The 22734-nt window shown below is 35.8% G+C and overlaps 1 protein-coding gene across 1 annotated transcript in view; it reads right to left on the bottom strand.

Moving 5' to 3' along the window:
• OLA1 (Obg like ATPase 1) overlaps window positions 1-22734 on the bottom strand; it is a 92045-nt gene that overhangs the window by 44653 nt on the left and 24658 nt on the right. Inside the window, exon 5 of the mRNA XM_079310386.1 lies at window positions 5841-6016. Within this exon, the coding sequence (XP_079166512.1) occupies window positions 5841-6016 (176 nt within the window). The remainder of the gene's footprint in view (window positions 1-5840; window positions 6017-22734) is intronic.

Here is a 22734-nt window from a genome sequence, read left to right as displayed (position 1 = left end):
TACAATTTAAAATGGCTTGGATCTAGACATAGGCAGAGAGGCATGATTTACAAAATTAATTACTTTAAGCTACTTTTCCAATCTACACAGGAAAGATCAGCCTTGACAGAAAGTATTTAAGCACTGACTTCTCTTTGCCTACTGATAACACAAAAAATATCCAAACGTGTGTTTACACATTATGTACTTTTAAGTCAGGCTTTACTACCAATCAATTCACAAACATCTGCCATGCTACATTCAAAATGTTCTCCAGAATGAACTTTAATTTCCTCTAAATACCACATTAAGCAGAGTAAATGGTCCACTCAAGATTTTAGGCATAATTATATGCATTAAGAATATAAATATTTTCTCGATTCCCTATGATTTAAGTTAGCAATTGTAAAACCCATCAGCAGAGAATATGTCAACAGTGTATATGTACACTGCTCCTTTCTCTCCCTCTCCTGTGGAAAAATCTGGCCTCTCAAACTCTCCTCACACAAGGAGACCAAAGAAACCGGCAAAAAAAATTTATACAATTCATCGCTGTATTTATCTTCAACTTGGAATGAAAGAAAGGTGAACATTCCCAACTGACATCATCAGTTAGAGGAAATAAGAGTTCATCCATCCGTGAGAGCTCTGGCAAGTGCTTGCAGCAAGAGGTCAGCGAATTCTGCTTGGCACCATCCCATTCATCAGAATATTGCAGGAAGGAAAGATTTTCATCCAGTAATAAGAAGAAACTGAATCTACCAGCTCTCTGCAGTATGTGAAGCATCTCCCATACCATATTGGTGATTTTAACAACAAATGATGAACAAATGAACACCTTTCAAACAGTTACTATATTCTCAGGACATGAACAAAACATTAAATGTAAAGGAGGAGAATGGAAGTGATTAAAGCTACTTAAATCACCATTAGGAAGATTTTGCTTTACTCTTTGTAGTACATATATACTGACAAATACAATGACCATAGACAGAGTCTAAGTATTCATTATTAGGTCATTGCACACCACAGTAACAAAACAAAGCATGATGCCTTTCCTTTTTAAGTTGAATATGCACTACATGGTTCTGTACCTTTACATTAAAAAGAAGTCTCTAACTGCTCTTTTAATAGCTGCAATTGCTTTTCTTGTTACAAAACATGCTTGATTTGATGAACTAATATTATTTTTAAAATTACGGACTTTACAATGGAGACTTGTGAAAGTATCCCTTTCAAAAAACACTGGAAGTGCAAATCCAGTGAATGCTGGTCCTGACCTACTGTAGAGGCCAACTTTCAACTGAAAATTGGAATTTCAAACACTGTGCACATTGAATATAACCAGTGATTGCTTCTTCCTATCACTAACATAAATAATCTGCATCAACTCAACTATAAACAATACCCTAGTAGTCAGATATGTCAGATCTCAATACTGTTACCATAAGAATTCTTGTGTGCTGGTATTCGATTTTGGGCACTCACAAAGGGCTGAAGGAATTGCTATCTGTTGCAGAGCTATCAATTTCTAAGGACTAGAATCAGGCTGGAAGGACATTGGAAGAGAACCCTGCAATAACATTCATTTAACTCTATTAGACAGTATTAACTTAAAGACTTGTCTGCAGGATTGAAAATCTCACCTATTAAAAATATTTTTAAAAATTAATTTTATCATTTGTACTTTCCAATTTATAAACTCATACGTATTTGAATTTTACTTTGAAATCCCCTGCTATCCAAAATAACAGATGAATAATATGCCAATAATAAAGTTTAACTCAATATCTAACTCATTTCTCTGCATAAAACCAGCACCAGACAGATTTAAAATATAAAATCAAAAGTGCTCTGATTGCTTTCTGAAATTACATTTGTACTGTTTTAATAGATGCAAATAACAGGAGCATTTTTATTCTATTATATATCTTTAGAAGGTTGTAGGCAAAATTATATTTAAAGGTATATCAAGTCTGAAAGACTAGTACCCTTAGAAATAGCAGACAGTCATTTCTGAGAAGGCAGTGGAAATACTTGCAAAACAGAAAATACATGTGTAAAGGAAGCTATTCCAAGCGTATGTCAATATTACATGTTGGTGATCTTGGACCATATTGCACCATTGATTTTTAAGTAGAACTTGAAAATTATTTCATTGATAGCTCCTTAACAACAGTCAGCTATTTTATTTCTGCTGACAGGGGATTGAGAAATCAATTCTCTGAGAGACAGGACAAACAGTTAACACTATTCAACTGCCAAGCCAGGTCACTGCACAAAGGTGAATTTACCACCTGTAGGAAATGTGGGCTTAGAGAAAAAATTATTATTAACAAATTATAACACCATGCCAGAAGGCAGGCAATTGAGTACAAATCTCAGATTTAAGTACTGTTGACTGATTTACACTGTCAATTTTTTATTTTTCTCCTTCTAAACCAAATGGAGATTTCAGACTACCAATTACAAGTGTGGTGTCTTATTGATAAAGCGAATCTTCTAAAGCAGACAATTCATATTTATAAAACAAGACAAATTACTTCTATAACTCTCAACCAGTTGAAATTCTTGAAACATTCTTTACCTTGAATTATTCTAAAAGGAATGGAAGAAATAAAACAATAAAAAAGAGATACATTAAAATTTTAACATTGTGCTTAAAAACAAAACCAAAACAATCTATGCATTTTTTTCCTCCTTTTTTAACCTCCTGGTTTTCCTGAAAGAAAAAATTACTGGGAACAATCGGTGCATAGACAAGAGCTGTTTGTCCCACATCTCTGCTACAGAAGAATATTGCTAAGAACAGAATATTAGCAATGGCTGTGTATCATACTGGCAAATAATTTAAAAAGGCAAATTCCGAGAAATTCTCTCCCAGTCCTGTCCCATGCTTTTTTTTTTTGAAGATATGTTTGGAAAAAAGTATTAATTTCAGGCCATACTGTCTCTTCATGATTTTTTTTTTGCCCTGAAAAGAGCAAGCCTTGAACAGTAGCTGCAAGCTGCATGGAAATATTACTAATTGTGCTGGACAGGGAACTCCTTCTGGGACAGACAAATTAAATGCAGAATGCAATGGATTTGGGAAGCACAGACTGATCAAGCAGAAAAATATACTCCTAACATTTGGCTATCACTTTAGGAAGGAGGCATAACCTTTAACTGCATTTTTCAGCAATCCCACATGGTTCCCCTCCCAGACCTGTAGGCAAATGTAAGTCATTTGCTGCTGTATACTGTATATGCTGTACTAAAGTATATTATATAGAATGCAACCACAGGTCTTCTCTGCAACACAATCATGAAAGGAAAAGAGGCAAGGCAAGAGGAGTGCCTCACAACCCAGGGGATGAACATCTAAAGCCCAGTAGTGGCTGGAAATGCCCAAGAGCTGCTGTTACAGTCTTATAGCTATACAAACCTGTTTCTAGAAGCTGTGTAACTGGACCTAAGGATTGATTTACCAGGAGAAGAAAAGAGCTTTCACAGGCATTCACCATTAAAAAAGTCCATTTCACGAAGTCTAGTTTATATACATTACAATTCAAGCACACAAGTCACAGGGAAGACAAGCAAGAAGGTCCAAGATCAGCAAGATTTACAGGCATTATGCCCCACAACACTTCCTTGAAGAGATTCCATAGTGACTATAGCTCCTATGTGCAGCCTTTGTCTCAATGGAAGCATTAATTTGTGCCTCCCCACTCTGTTCAGCCACCCCTTCCCACAAAACAAAGGAATTTCACGCCTTGGAAACCTCTATTGTTGTTGACAAACTCAGCTGAGACTGGTCATGTGTAACAGCTATTATTGAGAACAGAACTGGCAGAGAAACATGACTTCAAGAACCTGATGTTTTCTGTGCATGTGTTCATAAAAACAGGATTAAGGAAACACAACAAATGACAGGAAGTGTATGTTACAAATGCAAAGTGACAAAGGCATTTTGACAGGTGAACTACAGATGAAGTAATAGTAATGAGATTGAAGGAAAAGGCAAATAAATGGATGAGAAAGTGAAGCTAGGTAAAGACAAATTAATAACAAAGATTTGAATTTTTTCTCTAATTGATTTAAATTACATTACTAGATTTGAAGTTTTTATTTAGTGTCTCCCTCAATTTGAGAATAATCTGACATTTTCTGTTTTCAAACACATACCAACTTCCTGTAGTTAAAAAACATTAAGTGCAACTCTTGTCACACAATCATAACTGTACCTACCACCCATTAAGTTCACTATTACAAATTCTATTTAAAACACACTTCAGTTATGATTCTTTGTAATCACCAAAGTGCCAACTTTTTCCTTCGCACAGGAAGAACACAGATTGCAATACAAAAATCCTCAAAGCATCCAGAGAGGTGCACTCAAAAACGAGACAGGAATGCTCCATCACAAGGAGCTGAGCAGAGCTGTTTCCAAAGACAGCCACACAACAAAGTACATGAGAAGAGCTCGAGGCTGGGGCAGAAAAGCATCACAGCACTCCTCATTTTCATCATGTCATACCAATGCAAAATTTAGCTTTAGGATGAACTTTGAATTCACTATGGACAGGATTTTTGCTTGCCCCTTTCTTTAACATGAATTAAAAGGTGAAATACTGTGTGGATGCTATTTGAAACCGTAGGCAAAAACTGCACTGTTCCTCTAAGCATATGAAACCTTTTGTAAAAGATAAAAATCACTGCCCACATGTACCCAGGGCTGGGTTCACATGACAGATCAGACCTTAAACGAAGGTTCTTAAATGAAGATCTCTCTCTGGGCTTATATAAAAGCCTTTAAATCATCCAACAATAGCTATTTTTTCTGGCCTAGACAAATCAAGAAATAAAATACTTTTCACACCAGATAAAGACTAGTTCTTCACCAACAAAAACTACCAGATAAGTGCTTTTTAACACAGCATCATGGAGCTGAATATTTTGGAGAGTGATGTTCACTTTCATCTCCTATCCGTTTCCAAACATTAGGTAGGGACAACAAATTTCTCTCTGCTTCAGTACTGATAAATTAACCTAGCAGTACCAATATAACAATGTTCTTCTTACTACTTGCTATGGAAAAATCCAACTGAGAAAACAGTATTTTTAATACTTACTTGCTAGACATAAATAATCTATTTCCACACTGATAAAACGCTGTAATAATTAGAGAAAGCAATTTATATACTACCTGAAATATTTATAGAATACTAATGACAAAGAAAAATGAGTAACTAGACTACTAGTAAAGTGCGGGGGACTCAAAAGATAAGTGACACTAAAACAACAATTTGCAAAAAATATACTTTGAAGTTGATAATTATTACACATTACTAATTTACAAAGACACACCACTACTAGCCTGTGATAACTGAGCATTTAAGGACCTTTCCACAACAACATTCTAAAATTAATTTCAACTAGCAGCCTTTATTTAAACGTGCTAAAAGATACAAAATGCAATCACACTAAAAAAAAATACACTCGCTGGCTACAAGAATACCAATATCAACATCATAGTAGAATTTAACAGCAGGAGTAAGTCAGAAGTAACTTTGAATTACAACTAAACATTGATCTAAGTTTGGCAAAGGATTGGCAATTCTCATACAATGCTGTGTCAGCAAGAAAATAGTTAAATTTCAAAAGTTACAATTAGCTACATCTATGAAACCTTAAACTGACTGCACATTCATTCTAGTATTTTTTCAACTCTTAATAATAGTTACTTTAAAATACATATAAAAATAGTAGCAGTGCTTGTTACTACACATGTGGGATCAATAAGAAAATTCCGCAATACAAATATTTCAATTCAATGCCAAGAGGACTTAATGATTTATTTTTATAGGTCATGTACTTACATATTCAGGTTTTAATTTCTTGTCTCCTCCTCTTACAGCGACTTTTTCAAGCTTATCTATGCTCTGCATGATCAGCTCCTCATCCTTAAGTCTAAGTTCTTCATGGATTATTTCGATGTCACGAACGGGATCTACGCTTCCTTCAACATGAGTGATATCATCATCTTCAAATGCTCCTAAAACAAAAGAACACTTAAATTACCTATTAAGCTGAAAAGACAAGAAATCCATATTTAGAACATATGATGATAATGAGTAAAAAATTTTTGTGATCATCCCGTCCATGTTACAAGTATCCTGTGCAATGTTTTATATCATGTTGGTTTAGTGTGTTAATTTACATATCAACTCCAGAATCCAAAGCTCCTCTCTATATACAAAGCATAGCACTTTGCCATTCAGGACAGTACTTGAAGAATTTAAGAGTTTCTCCTACAAAGGAATAGAACAGTTTCCTGAAAATAGTTGGTGTGTTTAACAATATCTAACCTAGAAGTAGCAAACACAGTAGCTAAACTTGAACACTGCAGAACATCTTAATGCCAGAATCATGGAAAGAAAACCTTACAAATCACCTTGGCAGACCTCACTGGCTGGCCAATTTTAAGCATTAAGAAATGAAGAAGTTCTAGACAAAGAATTCTGAAGTTCTGAAAGACACTTAGTGTTTCCAAGGGAAACAGGGCTTAGAAAAAAAGGCCTGAAATCATCTGGCAGACCTCGTCCCTGTTTCAATCTACTTTATCACTGTGGTTCTGACGGTGATTAGATAATGAACCACTCAGACACACAATTTACACAGCAGCTAATTTCATCGGCCTGATTTGAGGGTATGGTTTTTAGGGGGCCATCAAAGAAGCAGATGAAGGTGCATTTGTCATATATGAGTGACAACCATTCACAGTATCTGAACAAAATGGTGCTGGCCCTTATTAGAAACACATGCTATTATCACATATTTAAAGTGCAGTTGAAGCCATAATTTCAAATTGCCAACTGGAAACATAAGGTTAAAACAACCAGATATTACTGACGCATGTGTGCTGACTTCATGCCCTTCTGATGACAATCTGGCAATATAATTCAACTAGGATTGAAATTATCAGATAAGCAGAATCACTTAAAAAAAAAAAGAATCCTGCTCCCCCCCCCAAAAAATCAATACATGTTTTAAAAAGAAAAATATTAACAGTTGAAAAGAGTTTATTACTTCTTCCTGGATCAATTTTCAGAGTATTTGCATGCCTAAATTGTAACATTAAAGATTCAAATGAGAAATCAACCACGAAAAGAATGTTATTTGAACATTACCAAAATTAAAATCAACTGATTTCTTACCCAGGAAAAAAAAAAATCCAAGACACTTCTCGTACTGAAAAATATAGGAAAGGGTAAACAACAAACAATTCCTTAACTGATATATAGAAAGTTGTGGGGGGTTGTCAACAAGCACATCTTTTAAACTTCATTTTCTCTTTTAACTTACTGAAAACCAAGGTTTTAACAACAAAGCTCTTACATTAATGGAACACGGGTTTAAAATGCTGTTCACAGTCAAATATCAAAATTATTTTCACATAAACTTATGAACAGTCTTTCAAACAGTGGTTACCAGAACTTCCCTCCTCTGTCATTAACTGTTTCTCTCCAAAATTGATCAGTGAACTCCCTGGGTACAAGCAAAATCACCTCAGCAATAGATCCAAATCTGATGCTGGCCATGGTGGGAGAACAGGCTGCTCTGTTAACTGGAAACACTCCACACTAACCTGTACCAATGCCAGGCAATCACAGAAGAGATATTCAGCCCTCATCTTCTATAAATCCTTACTTGCACACCTGACTGAATGAGACACAGGCTGTTCAGATGAGCAAATACTAGAAAACAGTGTAACAGCTCTATTCTAATTTGCAAGAAAAATATTGAATAAAAAGGGTAGAAGTAGGAAGACGTCATCACACAGACCAACAAAAAGTATACTTGTCTCAGCCTTCTCAACAGATACATAGTGTTCATTCAGCTAAAAGTTTAACTTTCTTCCTTGTATCAAGAGAAAAAGCCTACATTACCATGTAAATAATATATTCTCACATCCTTCTGCATCTGGTGTCCATGGCTTTAAAAAGCAACTAAAATCCCCACACTATCAAGTCAGGAGAAAAGCTGCACGACTATGAAGATCTTGCATATAGAACATAAAAATAAAAAGTAAATTAAACAGCTTGTTTTAGTCTTAAGGAAAAATGAAGCTTTTCTGAAAAAGCTGAAATTATTTTTTATTCATCCAAACCCAATTAATTCAGTCTATTTCCATACCTACAAAATTTACTCTAATGTCACCTTCACTCTCTTCTCAGCCCACTAAAAGCTTTAACCCATGGACTCCTCAATATTCTGCCAGAGTTTTCAAGTCTCCTCCTCCCATCGTGCCTGTGTCAGCAGCCATCCTGCAGCTCTTCCAGGCAACTCCATGGCAAGAGATTGCTTGCTTGGGTAAGAAGCCCCTCTTACTGAGCTGGTGATTTCCCACTAGAAGCAACAATTCAGCCTTCTTTCCTCCTCACTGGACTGCTTGACTCTTCTCATGGAATGAATGAACACTAGTTGTATATTCCATTAAAGCCTAGATTACGAGTTTAAATTTCCAATTCTACATTTAGAGGAATTCCCATTTAGACACAGTCCAAAAGCAAGTGGTAGCTTTAAGATTTTTTTTGATATACACAAAAGACCAAACTGGCAATAATGTCCACATCTTGGTACAAATAAGAGATTCTTCAAGGCAACAGGCACTGAGCTTTTTTTGTGAAATCTCCTGATCAGAGTTTCTCAATGTCAACCTCAGTCATCAACCTAAACCAGGTCACACTCTGACCAACAGCCTAGCTAGAGACATGACAGGGAGATACTCAAGAAGAAGGGAAGGAAAAGGCAGAGTGACAGCACTAAGATGAAAGAGCCTCAGTTTTAACTTTGTCTCAATATCCATGTGGGATGTAACTTGAACAATCTATTATGCCAGCCTCCAGCCTGCTTTGTAGTGATGGTTTGGTACAAATCACACTGAGCACTCTAGGGAATTCAATTCTGGTCTGCAGAGCTGCATGCAGACAAAGCAAGCCAGTAACCTTAGGAATTAGGCTTTGGGCAAAAGATGAGATCTCTTGGAAAAAGTACAGCTGTGAAAAACTAGCAGTTAAACTACTAGAAAAATGTTTTACCCAGTACCTGATCTAAAAAATTGCTTATATAAAAATGCAAAGTAGTAGGAAAAAATGGAGTTGTAAAATGGAGTTTATAGATAAGACATACAAGAAAATGTGCATATTATTTACAACTTTAAATGATAACAATAAGAACTATAATCTTAATCTACAAATCTTACCTAAAATAGATTGTTAACAGCATATTGCTATTTATTACTTTGTCTTCCTGCCTTTGTGTGGAATACCTCTGTCAAGCAAGACCTTTATCTCTCTTTTATTAGGAAATATTATATGATAGCCCCACCTTCCCTGTACCATATATAGCAGCAAAACAGAAAACACAAAGGCTTTACTTTAAAACACAACAAATGGGGTACCAAGAATGCCATCACTGTCCAATTAAAGATAAAGCAACAGCTGTACAATGAACATGATGCACAAGGTGGACACAGGCTATGAATGCTGAGTAGCACTAGACTTGTAGCTGATATCATGCACTATGTAGAAAAGCAGCCTGATGAAAATAAAAACTGCTGAATTGGAAGAAGCAGGGAAAATGGGAGGTGAGTCTTGAGATACAAGATGACAGCAAACAAATGAGAATCTTGTTTTTCTGAAGGAACAGGTAAGACTGTCTTGGGTATCAGGCAAAACACCCCAATATCAGTTAGTTCATGGACATTGAAGAAAAATAAATTAAAAACCCTAAGAAAGAAATCCTTAGATTGTCTTGTCTGATAGTGGTCTCTCATTACAACAGAATCTATGAGGAAACTAATGGGGAGAAAGAAAAACAGACATTAGGTAGTCTTATTTTGATCTCAAGCTGATTACAGCTTGAGGGAGCTCAGCAGAAAAAGGAAGGAGCAAAGGTTCCCCAAAATGACACTAACAGGGCATCCAGGTGAGGAAGCAAAGGACTAGAATGGGACAGTTGTAAAACAGCAGAGACTGCAAACATGGCTGTGTCTCAGAGGTAAAGGCCCTACTGACAATGAGGTGAGTTTAAATTTGGTGAACCTCAAACAAACCATGTCTGTTCTTATTGACATAATGAGGCCTCAATTTCTGCAAACAGGAGGAACATTTACAAGGCTAGCAACTTGTTCACACAATATCCTCTGTAGTACACTCATACCTGTCACAGGTGAGCTCTGTAATCTAGCATCCAAAGTTTTCATTAAGAAATCAATTTTTTCAAAGTTGTACTAAAAAATTAATCTTTAAAAAAAGCTGTTGCAATGTTTTGGAATTGCAACAAACAAATTGATCTAACTACTTAATTTATTTTAAAATAATACTAATTTAAAAGTATATTTACAATCAAAATCTCCAAAACTAGCCACACCACTGTGTTCTCAAGACAGTATGACCTATGAACAATGTCCTTCCCCAAAGAATATAATGAAAATCCATTGTACTTCACATGCCTTCACCAGTGCATTTATTTTTAAAACATAAGGCTTCAGCATTTCCTCAAACATTACCCCAAACCACTCCACCACCCTTTTGACTGCTTTCTTGGACTCCAAAACTGCCCTCTTTCTTCTACAGGAACCTATGGCATTCTACTGTAAGAGGAGAAAGGAACTAATCTGTCACATGGGGAAAAAAATACATACATAAAATAGACTTACCCAAGAACCTCCACAAGGAAGTATGTGTTTGCCAACAGCTGAGCTAATCACACAGCAGTAACAGGAAGGTCAACTGGGAAACTCTAATCGGTAATTTAATTATTTTTAAAAATTATTGTAAGTTCTCTGGCATCTCTCACATATAGCAGAGGTAAACCATAATTTTATCAGAAGTTTGTCAAAAGGAAGTTGAACAGAAACCCATGTTTTTAAAGTATCTTATATATAAAAGTCTTTTCTCAAATAATCTCCCACAACATCCTGATGGATTTGCACTCTACCTTTAAAAAACCCTGTCACTTCCTTTAGTGTACAAGAACAAAGATTACAGAGCTAGAAACATCAGCTCACTGCAAGTAATCTGCTGTGGAAAATTCCCATAACATTTTAACAGTATCCAGGTACTGCTATTAAAACAAGACAAGTATTTAGACAGGACGATGGTAAAACATAATTTAGGAGCAAGATTCATTTTTGCCAGCTAACAACCCCAAAATAATGATATAAAATGAAATTACTAGAAGTAAGGAGTTTGGAAATTATCACAAGAACAAGTGGATGGAGAAGATATGCAACTTGACTCTTTTTCCTGTGGAAGTGCAGGAAAAAAGTTAATTTGTAAGGTCTTGATGGCAGCCAGGACACAGTCTAGATTTGTTCTTGACAAGCAAAAATAAGAGCACATAAATATGTATACAGGACAGCCATAACGAATGTCACTTTTAAATTATATCATCTAATGGCATGCACATTTCTTCCCATTTCTTTCAAAAATCAGCTTCAAAATTCCTTTGACAAAATTTACCTCTCAGCCTCCAGAAATTTTTGCATTGCTTATGTTATACCTGTCAAGATCTGATGACTGTATGTTATGTATTCATCTGAACAGAACCACTACACTTAGTTACAGGCTATCATCAACCAATTCATTCTCTTGCTAAAATCAAGTCATCCAATTACTCCTTGACTAATCAAGGCTGTTTTGGCTTTTTCTTTTTTCAAAAGGTACTCAACAGCATAAACAGTTCACTTACAAGAAATGGAAAGGGGCTAATCAGCAGAATTATTGTTTTGCTGCCACAATTTGCAGTATTTAAATGTAGTTGCTGATTGGGCTGAAAGTTTTATGATATAGCATATAAAACTAGTTCGACATAAAAATGAAGAAGCTGTCTATAGCCTAAACCTTATTGTTTCTAGCTGGTCCAAGCTGACACTGAGATGCTAAAATCCAAATCAAAATACTTCTAAACTTATCTTATTCTGCTCCTAATTGCAATTATGGAAATTAATTATTATCTTCAAGATTAATTTATCTTTTATATACCAGTCACTTCATTTCTCTAATTATCCTTACCCTTAAAGTAAAATGCAAGCAAATATTTGGCGACTGCTAAGCTTTACATAATTTCATTCTGGCACCTTGTATTTATTTACAAAAGGTTAGCAGTATATTGGTACATGCTATGTTGTAATTAAGGGGGATATTTACAGTTTGATCAGAATCTGAACTGCATCACAAGCTGAAACTCCCTTTGGTATTTAGGGTAATGACCAGAATTTTCTGTCAACAAACTATAAGGAAATGTTTAATAACACCACCACGAACCAAACCTAGAGAATAATTGGCACTTGCACTTCCTTTCCCCCATATGTTCAATGACTGCTATCAAAGAGAGCTGCTCGGCACAGACGAGCGCGTCACATCACGATACACACGCCCCGTGATAAGCCCTGAAATAAATGAGCAATAATGTCTCTCTGGCCACTTACTGGTGGGAATGGGGGAGAGAACAAAACAAACTAAAATACAGTAACTTGAGTGGGGGGCTAGAAGTAGGGCATTTCATTGAACTATGAAAAAACAAGACATCAAGTGTAAAAAAAAAAATCTTAAATTATAAATAATATCTATACTTAGACTGGCTTGATGTGCTATCATCAGCATTCCAAAGATTTAAACAGTAAAAGATACTGCTATTTTTGACTGAGGTACAGGTATATTTAACATTACAGAATTTACTAAACTTTGATGATAGTACATTTTACTAGGCATATTTATGATTAGAACAAAATAATAACATCAGAAACAACATTTTACAGCTCCTTAAACTAAGCACATGTCAACAAAGAACCAAAAATAAAATAGGTTTAGCATGTTTTCCTTTGCAAGCTAATTTCAAGTGAAATTAATCACCTGTAACACAAACCTAATATTCTTTAAGCAGAGTAATTTTCAGTTGAAGAAGATGCACCTGCCTACATCTTCAACATAAGCAAAATCAAGTACAAAAAACATTAAATAAAACGCTGTAGTAAACCTTGACTTCTGAAGAAAGAATTTTTTCAGACATCTTTTGTGGCTTTGTTTTGTGCTACAGCCCCTTAAGTTTTGTCTTCATAAAGCCCTAACTAGTAGTAATCACTCGCAGTCTAATTGTGGACATTTATCTGCTTTTCTTATGCATAGAACATAGCTATTAAAGCTGAATGGTGATGGTGTGAAGTATAGGTTAAATTGGGTGAAATTAAAGCAAATTACTCTGGGATGTGGAACTCTGAAAATAGAAACCGCCAATGATTTGCAACCCTCTTGATGATCAGCTTCACAGAACCCTAAATGACAAGAAAACTTACATATTTTAAAGTTAACTAGATTTTTTTTAAAAATAATATGTATAAATTTATTTTAAATGCAAGCAGTCACTCTGGCAATAATTATTTTGTTTTACCTGCATCGTAAAAATATAAGAAAAGGTTTTAATTTCCATTTAAAACACTTGTTTTTATTCTCAAGTTTAGTTGATTTTTAGCAACAAAAAACCAGTTCAGAGTATTAGGTGCAGCATTAATGACTTTGAACACAGCATTACAGTTTATGTGTACCATATGGCTATACAGACACAGGATGGTTAAAGCAGCTGCTTTGGGCTTTCCTGACTGGTGCAGTATTAGGACTTAATTCATTACTCACCTATATAAAAGATAAGCAGCTACATTTACCCTGCTGAGCCCTAATACCACACCAGTCAGGAGAGAGCAAACCCTCCCCAAAAGTCTGAAATAGCAGCTGAATGGAAGCCCTTTCAATATCAAATCTATTGGGAGTATTTCACAAAAAAGGGCACATCTATTTCTGCACCAGCAGACATACAATGAGAGCATGGAGAAGCAATACAGGATTCTAAATGACTGTAGTATCAACTTCTTAAGCATACAAAGAATTTACATTTGCATAAAAGTACTCATCAAGCGAGTACTGCACAAGATCAGAGATAAAAATTATAATTTCCCCGGGAAACACTGAGGCAAAGCAATTCATTTCAGGACGTGAGAGATGGCAGAAGAAATCACAATCCAGTTCCTGATGGAAGCAGTTTTACCAGAGAGAAGTCACTCCCAGACAGTCACTCCAATGAGCTTATCTGTAAAATCCTGCTTCAGAGCTCCCACTCTTGAGTGTGTCTGACAAAACATTAGTGATTTCTTTTAGATGTAAAACGTGTTTACTTGCCACTACTCTTTCATCCTGGCACCACAGGGCTGTAGTCATCACTCCACAGGCAAAACCTTCTACCTGCTGAGATTTGTTATCAAGTTGGGCATAATGGATAAAGAACATTATTTGACAACTGAAGTAATAAATCTTTGAGCCCTCTGACCCTCCGTTTGCAAGGGCTTGCTGATTGCCCTTGATAATGCATTTTAAATTCTTTCACTGCACTGCCCACCCAATACTTGGGACACAATTGGGACACACTCCTTAGTTTCCTTTCTTGCAGCACATTACCTGGGTAATTCACACAGATTCACTATCAAAAGACACTTTGAGAAGGGTAACACTCAAAGGAAAAAATTTGAGATGGCTGGCATGCCACAAGAATTTTTTTTTTTAATTCTCTAAGAAAAACTGGTCTTTGTTCAAATTTTTACAAGCCACAACTGTATTAACTGAAAGAAGGAGCAGATTAGGAATTTAGCCTGGTCAAAATCCTAAATACCTGAAGAATGTATATGCTTGTTTCAGAGACAAGTGTTCCTGTCACCCTGAGCTCAGTCCTGTTCTATGTTATGTTACTTTCTAGTCTAATGAACAAAACCCTTCCTTTGTGAGTTCAAGTCATGAAAAGAGAAGCAAACAGGAACAAGGGGGATTCTCCACAGAAGTCTCCTCCCTGGTAAGTGTTCTGCAGCACCACTGCCTGCATAAAGCATACAGCATGCAGGAAGGTCTGGCCACAAACACCAGTAGATAACTTCTAACATGCCTCTGAGTACCATATATCCAGACAAGTTTCCTACTCAAAAGTAGACTGAAATTCCTATCTTTGCAATCTGATGGAATCTACACTGTACAAAACCATGGTTCCTAAGCAGAAACATGCCTCTATGTATAACTACTTCCAGAAACACCCTATCTCCATGCTGGGTTTTACCCCTTTGTTCTGAAGGTCAGACATCCTGGTCTTCTCTTTAGGAATACTCAGTGTCAAACTCTATGGTGCCAATCTGATCTGGAACCCCTGAGGGTCACTATAACAAAATATAATTGCTAGTAGTAACTATGTTTTTAAGACAATGTATGTACAAAGATCATGAGTAGCAACTAGCAGCCATTAGCAGAAACCCACAGGGCAGCTCTACCTGGCCTTGAATGAACAGATATATGGGAAACATCTTCATTATTCATGGACTATTTATCTGGATCAGAGATTGATTCTGTCAAAGATGCTGTAGTATAAAAAACCCACTTGAGCTCCGAAGTTTTTACTGGGTCTGGAACAGCATTACTTAGCAGTTATCATGACTGTACTCCTACTGAAACACTGAATTGCTAATGCTACACAAGGTTCAAGCCACTAAACTCTGCTGAGCCCACTCTGACTTCTGTGCAGAGGTAGCTCAGCTCCCTGTTACACATTCTTCAACAACCTGGAAGGTTATTGGTCTTTGCAAAATAATGAACAGAGAATGTTCAGTTCAGTTCAGCACAGAATGCAAAACTACCACCCTCCTGAAACCCACAACAAAGAGTATAGAATTGCTTCAATACAGCAACTTCTCTACAAAAGCATTTAAAGCAATAACTTAAGACATCTAAATTAAAAAAAAACAAAAAACTTCAGAAATTTTCAGCTACAAGAAATTAATTATCCAAGAAGATTCCAAATATTCCAAAAGTTAAAATGACATTTTTGTTATGATAAAACAACAGCCCTCCAAAACTGTCAAAACTCCTTGCAAAAATGTGCCTTATAAAACTGGACTATAGGATTTGACTGGGAAGGGAAAAGAATGCTGTTTACACAGCAGTCATTGTTAAGTGGAAGAGTAAGAGAGTATTTAGAAGAAGAGCACTTATAAGGAGTTGTAAACTCAGTCCATGCATGTTAACAAAGAACCTTATTCTCCATTATTTCAGTGTTTCTCCTGTGAGGATCTATTTCATTGCACAATGGAGGTGGGGAGGAATAAACATACTTCAGGGAAGACCATCGATGTAAAACAAAAATGAGAGTTGATAAAGGCTTAGATCAGCTAAAACTTTCATTAGTGTCATTAGGTATGCACAAGCCTTAAGTTTGTAATGAAGTGCAGTGTTGCAAGTGAACAAAACAGCTTTAAAAACAAAAACAAAATAACTGCCAAAAACTTACCTTACAAAAACGTGCCTCACCATAAAGCCTTCCCTCTGGACATCCTGAGCCATAGTGTAAAACAAATTTAATGCAAAAGAAGCAATTCTATTAATCCAGATTTATCCTTTGCAAACCAATTCCAATTTTAGAAGGGTGCTACCTAGTTTCTAGTAATAAAAATTAGTAACAATTTAAAAAATGTATAATAAGCTTTAGCTGTATCATTAGGTTAAGAGATTATTTTTCATGTACTATTTTTCACATGTTTGCTTTTCTACAAATTAAGAGATGTCACAGTTCTTAGGACCTCACATAAAAGTACAGGCTTGCAATTACAAGAAATACCAAGAAATATTCTTAGAATCTGAAATACTGCAAACACAAGGTAATATATCTTGCATCTTATCTGAAATGCTTAAACTTGATAAAGAGTGTTTGCAACATTTTGTGTTCAATGTTCAAATCTTCATGTAACAGCTGACCACATTAAATTTGATACTATTTTATTTTGGATATAAAGTCTCTTTTTCTATAATGATCGAAAAAAGTCCCAACAAAAAAATTAATTAACTGCTCGCCCTAGACTGGCTGGCCCATCACACTGGAAGTAAAGAACTCATTTTGTACATTATTTCAGTAATCCCTAGCCCTCAGACACTCACTTTTTTTCTAGCAACATTTTACTTAAATGGCAACTGTATTGTGAAACATATCAATCGTGTTCTGCAACTATCTGGCACCATCTAGTAGCCACTGGCGTCTTCTTTACTAGAAACCATTAACAGATTGTGTTAAGAGATTCTGAAAGGGTGAGTATGCAAGGAATAGTAACCCAGACTTCTTGAACATCATATGGCCAAGAAAATGTTTCATGTTGAGTTAGGTAGACAGGTACACTCACTACTTGTGTACTGTGCAAATGACTTCTGACTTCCCTTCAAAAAGTACATTAAATAGTCGTGTGTGTGTTGGAGTTTTCAAGCAATCTAAGAATCCGCTGGCAAATTTTAATAACTTGACAAAATGCATTGTTTTATGCATGTATGCAAACACTGACTAGTTATTCCCTTTTCCTATCCTCAAAACACACAAATAAATTAGAAACTAAGAAGGAAAACATATGCTTTGATTAACCCGAAGCCTGTATACACAGGGTGTTTCTTCCACATCTGCCAGAGCACAGTGCTTTGTAGGCCCTAATATTGGGGAGGGGGGATGGAAGAGGAGTAACATGAATACATCCAGGCTACCTCATTACGTTCCTGAGCTGGGACTGGGTAGAAACCTTTATTTCCAACAGTATAACTCCTTTAGCCTGCAAGCAAATACAAATACGCAGCCCCGCTGTTCTGCTCCTAGCAAAATAAATATATAAATATGATACTTTTGCACCATCTAACCACAGCTTTTTAAGCTGAAACAGTTGTTCTTCTTTTACTTTAGATGTCAAATCCATCACAGAAAAGAATTTTGTTTTTAAAAGACCTCCTCAATGAAGCAGTTTGTCTCCCTGCCATTTAGCTCACTGTATTTTTACAAGCACCAGGCTGAGCAAACTATGATTGAGAGAAGCCATCTTATGCACATTGCTGTTGTCCCACATCATTCAGAACAAACCTTTTTAGATCGTTAACTACCACAGGAGTGCTGATTACACAGGCACCGGCAATTTCCTAACCAATGACCACCTGAACAATGATGTGTTCAGCTTCTCAGACCCTGAAGCCTTTCAGAGGTGAATCATTTCACAGTTTGGAACTAGATCTCCATAGCAACTTCCCTTTGAGGGTTTTAGAATCACCATCCCGTAATTCTATGATCATCAAGCTCAACCATTCCCAATGGTTCTTTTCACAGCAGATGGAAAAGGAAGCCTTGAAATTTTACAGTCTATTTCAAGCAATTCATCTGGCAGCCTATTAGAATTCAAAATATTTCGACCTTCAATCACAAAGCATGTTATCTGAAGCTGTGGTGATCTCAAGTCAAGACAAGCAGACGTTTTAGTCTAATCATCCATGATGAGAAGAGACTGACAAAAACTCTTAATTCAACCACCATCAAAATGCTTATTTTAACTGCATGAAAGTCTTTCAACAGGCAATGAAAACACACCATGTACCATTTTATCACAACCTTCCATTCAAGGGAAATACGAATTCTGAATATTGGCATGGATCTTTGCACTCCCTGACTGCTTTTGAACAAATATCTCCTCCTTGAAAGTCGGTATAAATCCAAATCTACCACATTATTTTTTTCAACAGCTGTCAAGAAAAATGATAGAAGCAAACTGCAATTAAACTTCTCATGATTGAGTACAATAATACTGCAAATGAGTTACTTATTGATAGATCCAGTTCATTTATAGGCATCTTCTAAGAAATACAAATCACTTACAACTCAGAAAATAAATGCCCATTAAATTATGAAAACACAGCATTGGCTAAAATCTTGAAGCAAAGCTCAGTTGCATGATAATCATAATCAGAGGGATGCTTAAAGTTGGGGATTTTTTTTTTCTTTTTTCTGTTTCCAATTCCCAGCTCAATTCCCTCTGTTTGGAGTTAAAGAAACGTTTCTTTTCTCCTGAATGTTTCAGTTAACCACTGAAATAATCCCATCGGGGCACAAGAGCTTTAAATTTGGAAATATTTTCACCTAAAAGCCCAGGCTGATTCATTCATATTTATCAACTTTAAATACAAGCTAAATTCAAATGTTTTAAAATCTCACCAATACACTGCTATACACTACTATGTTATTAATATCATTATCTGGTGACTAAAGAATCCAGAAGACTTCAAACTTTCCATACGCCAAAATACCACTAATAGATTTTTTCAGAATGAGCAGACAGTTTACTTTAAAAAAAAAAAAAAATTAGAGAATAAACAATTAGTGACTTGACAGTGAGATGCTGATACTTAACAACTGCTGTAAAATGCAGCAAACTTAAAAGGAACAAGAGAAGGCCCCCACCTGCACCCAAGCCTAAGTACCCACTAAGAATAGTGAAATAAGGGAAATTAACATATATGTTATATTTTATAACATTCGTAGAGGAAGGAACACTTAATTGTTTTACTTTCTTTGAATGAAAAAAAATGCATATTCAGCATCCCTAAGTAGTTACTTAACTGAGAGTGACCACAATTGAGACCCTCTCTGCAGCACTTAAAATGCCACATTTTATTAGCCTATAGAGAAAAGGACAACCCCCTCCCCCTCTGCTGACCTTTTTCTCCTAGGTATTGGCACTGCTGAGCCTTACTCTTACACTACTTCAAAGAAAAACTCTTTAGAAATTAGAAACTTACTAAAATAACCCATAAAACTACGAGAACTTGGATATATGATTTATTGAGTAGTAGCTTACTGAGAGTTAATGCATTTATAAAGTAATTTTGAAGAATTACTGTAAAAGAAGCAATGATAAAAATCTTTGGGGAAATAAATTGGCACAATACAGGATTTATTTTCAAATATTTTTCAGTGTTTGCAAAGTAGCCCGTGATCAGAGCTACACAGCTGCTTATATTGTACTACTTGAAGATCTGAGGGAAAGTATGTGACCATAACCACAAAATTTAACTAAGGATGAAGCTAGAATTTAAGATAAAGCAAATGAAAATGTTATGCATCAACTAAAAATGTAAACTGCTCATTTCTATGTACCGTCGACTGAAATAAGCACAGACTTTATTCTAGCAATCTGAGAAAGCAACACCATGGGAAAAAACCTTGAGTATGCTAAGTACCATCTCCTGCAAAGACCAGAGATTACAGCAATTACATATGAACAATATTAAAATTCTTAGTGGTTTCCAATGCTAGATCAGTTACTACTGCAAATATATTTTTAAAGAGACAAAGCAGTTACAGAATACCTTTTACAATACTTACAGTTTAAGAAAACGGTCAACTTTTTTTATTTCATATGGAAGGCAATCCAATATCTTCATTATCAGATGTTTTAAGTCATCTATAACACTTAATTTACTTCTTTTTGACTGTTTACCAAACGTAACCACCATGTACAACCATTCATTTAGCATTTGGTCCAGCTGGAATTGAAAATAAAAACTGCCTATGACCACCAAGTTAATTAAACGTCTTGCTAATTAAAAAGTACAAATGCCACTGACACAAAACCCACACATGCAGACAGAACTACATACATGTAATTTTGCAGTGTAGTTACTGCTAAATGCAATTTGAGCAGGAGCATTTTTAAAAAATTCTTTAGTAATAGTAAATTAGAAGTATCTTGCATTGTACAGCTAGACTGTCAGCAAAGGATGACTCAGTTACTAATACACGCAAATCATTTTAGAGTTACATCTTTACAATCTAGTCTATGATTATGCACATTTTAATGTATTTTCATGGTATTTTACCAGATATTTCTCATAAATATTAATTTTAAAATATAGGAGGCATTCTTAAAGTTGTCATACATCTCTAAGAATGAGAGCTGCACTTCCAGCTTTTCCTCTTTCCAATATTCCCACCACCATATCTGAAAAACCTCATCTTAAGCACAGTAGTTATATATTAGCTCACCGTTTAACAATCTAGAATAACCTTAAGTTTATTTCATAACATATAATCAAGCAACATACAGTAATTAAAGCACACTGAAAACAGCAGTTACTAGCTAATTAACATTACAGAAACACTTTTCTTAATGCTAGAAAAAGACAAAGATTATATAAAATATCATAGCACAAGGAAGAGTTTGTTATGAATCATTTTGTTTAAAACACTGAAAACTTCAACTTAGGAATTTGAAGTTAAACTCTGTTTAATTCATGAATTAAAAATGTCAGTGCAGGTTATGCATGATTAGGTAAGCCATTTAGGGACTACCCTTGCAGCACATGGTTCATGTAGGGCAAAGACTTCACATAAACCACTGTGTCCCTCAAGACAGCTCACCATCCACAAACATGCCCAACCCCTACATTATCCTTATTCATGCAGAGTTGAAGAAATGATACAGTATTTTCATGGCCAAAGGAAATATTTTGACATCGCTAGGGACAAGCAGCAAAGGCTGACTCAGGCTGTGACAGTGATAGACACAGTGCATATGCAGGTAAATTACCTTTTAGCACAGTCTCATTATGATGAGATGGGCAAACACAAGGATTACAACAGTAGCTGTTGGTATTAAACAAGACCAGGCCTTCCATAAACTCTGGCACACAATCACAGCTAATTTTGTGCTCACATACAGGCACAGGGCAGTGCATAGGCAAGAATGTGGCCAACACCAAACTGAAGGCAGACTGCCTTTCTTAGCAGTATTAGTTTCCTAGTCACTATAAGATGGCAGTTCTATGCAGTTTCTTTGAATTTTGAGACCCAAGAGATGTGGTTATGTAAAGGTACACTCCAAGTCTCAAAACTCTCTACACATGAATGTTAGTGTGAACATTTGTATCAGACAGCAAAGAAAGCCTGTATCAAGCAGGCAGCCTCAAACTGCCTTTTAGCATGAGGAAACAGATCTGAAAACATTTCCTCTCTGATAAAAAAAAAAAAAGTATTTTAAATTCAAACATTCCAGAAAGAAAAATAAATACTAATGTTATTATCCTTCACTTGACTCCTGCCTTTTTAAACATCACTGCTAACACGACTTCTTTGATAGACTGTGACACAAACTGCAAAACTCATGGGCAAGTAAGACACTTTCAGAAAACACTGAAATAGATAATGCTGACAGCTAATTCCAGAACAAAACTTTGTTTGTTCAATGTTTGGTTTAACCCTATTCTTATTTTTCTGATAAAATAAACCTAAAAGTAATTCTTAGACAGAATGAAGATCATGTCCATCTCAAAACACTCAAAGAAACTCTTCAAAAGAAAAGGATCATATTGGCCATCTTGCTTCTGGCAATTTTTGAAGTCTCTGAAGCAAGTCCTTAAATCTTTAAAAATCTTTCATCCAATTATTGTAGGAAGGTTCCTTGCAATTTTTCACAAAAGCTATCATGCAGCATTTGTCTTTGACATCTACCCTCAAGAGGCTATCATTATTATAAAAAGAATTATTGTAGGGTTCCTCAAACTAGTAGACTCTCAGAAGATGCTGAGCCACAATACTTAAACTTCTTCACAATACATAAAACATGACAAAACTCCCCAAATTTCAAAGGATATGCCAAAGGCATATGTGACATTCCAAGTTTTACATTGATGCCTCCAACACTACTGCTACAGATGCCCCCTGACCAGCAGGTCAGGCACCACCATCCCTCTGTGCAGTCTCACTCAAATCACAGCCTTTGTCCACAGGACAGAGCTGGCAGCAGCAAGCCAGAGGCCAGAACTGATCTAGCAGACTTCACACTCCTGCTAGTTCAGGGAGGAGAACCTGACAGGAAACAGGATTCCTTAA

The sequence above is a fragment of the Erithacus rubecula genome, assembly GCF_903797595.1.
Source record: "Erithacus rubecula genome assembly, chromosome: 8".
Classification (NCBI taxonomy): domain Eukaryota; kingdom Metazoa; phylum Chordata; class Aves; order Passeriformes; family Muscicapidae; genus Erithacus; species Erithacus rubecula.
This window is presented reverse-complemented; position numbering and strand designations above follow the sequence as displayed.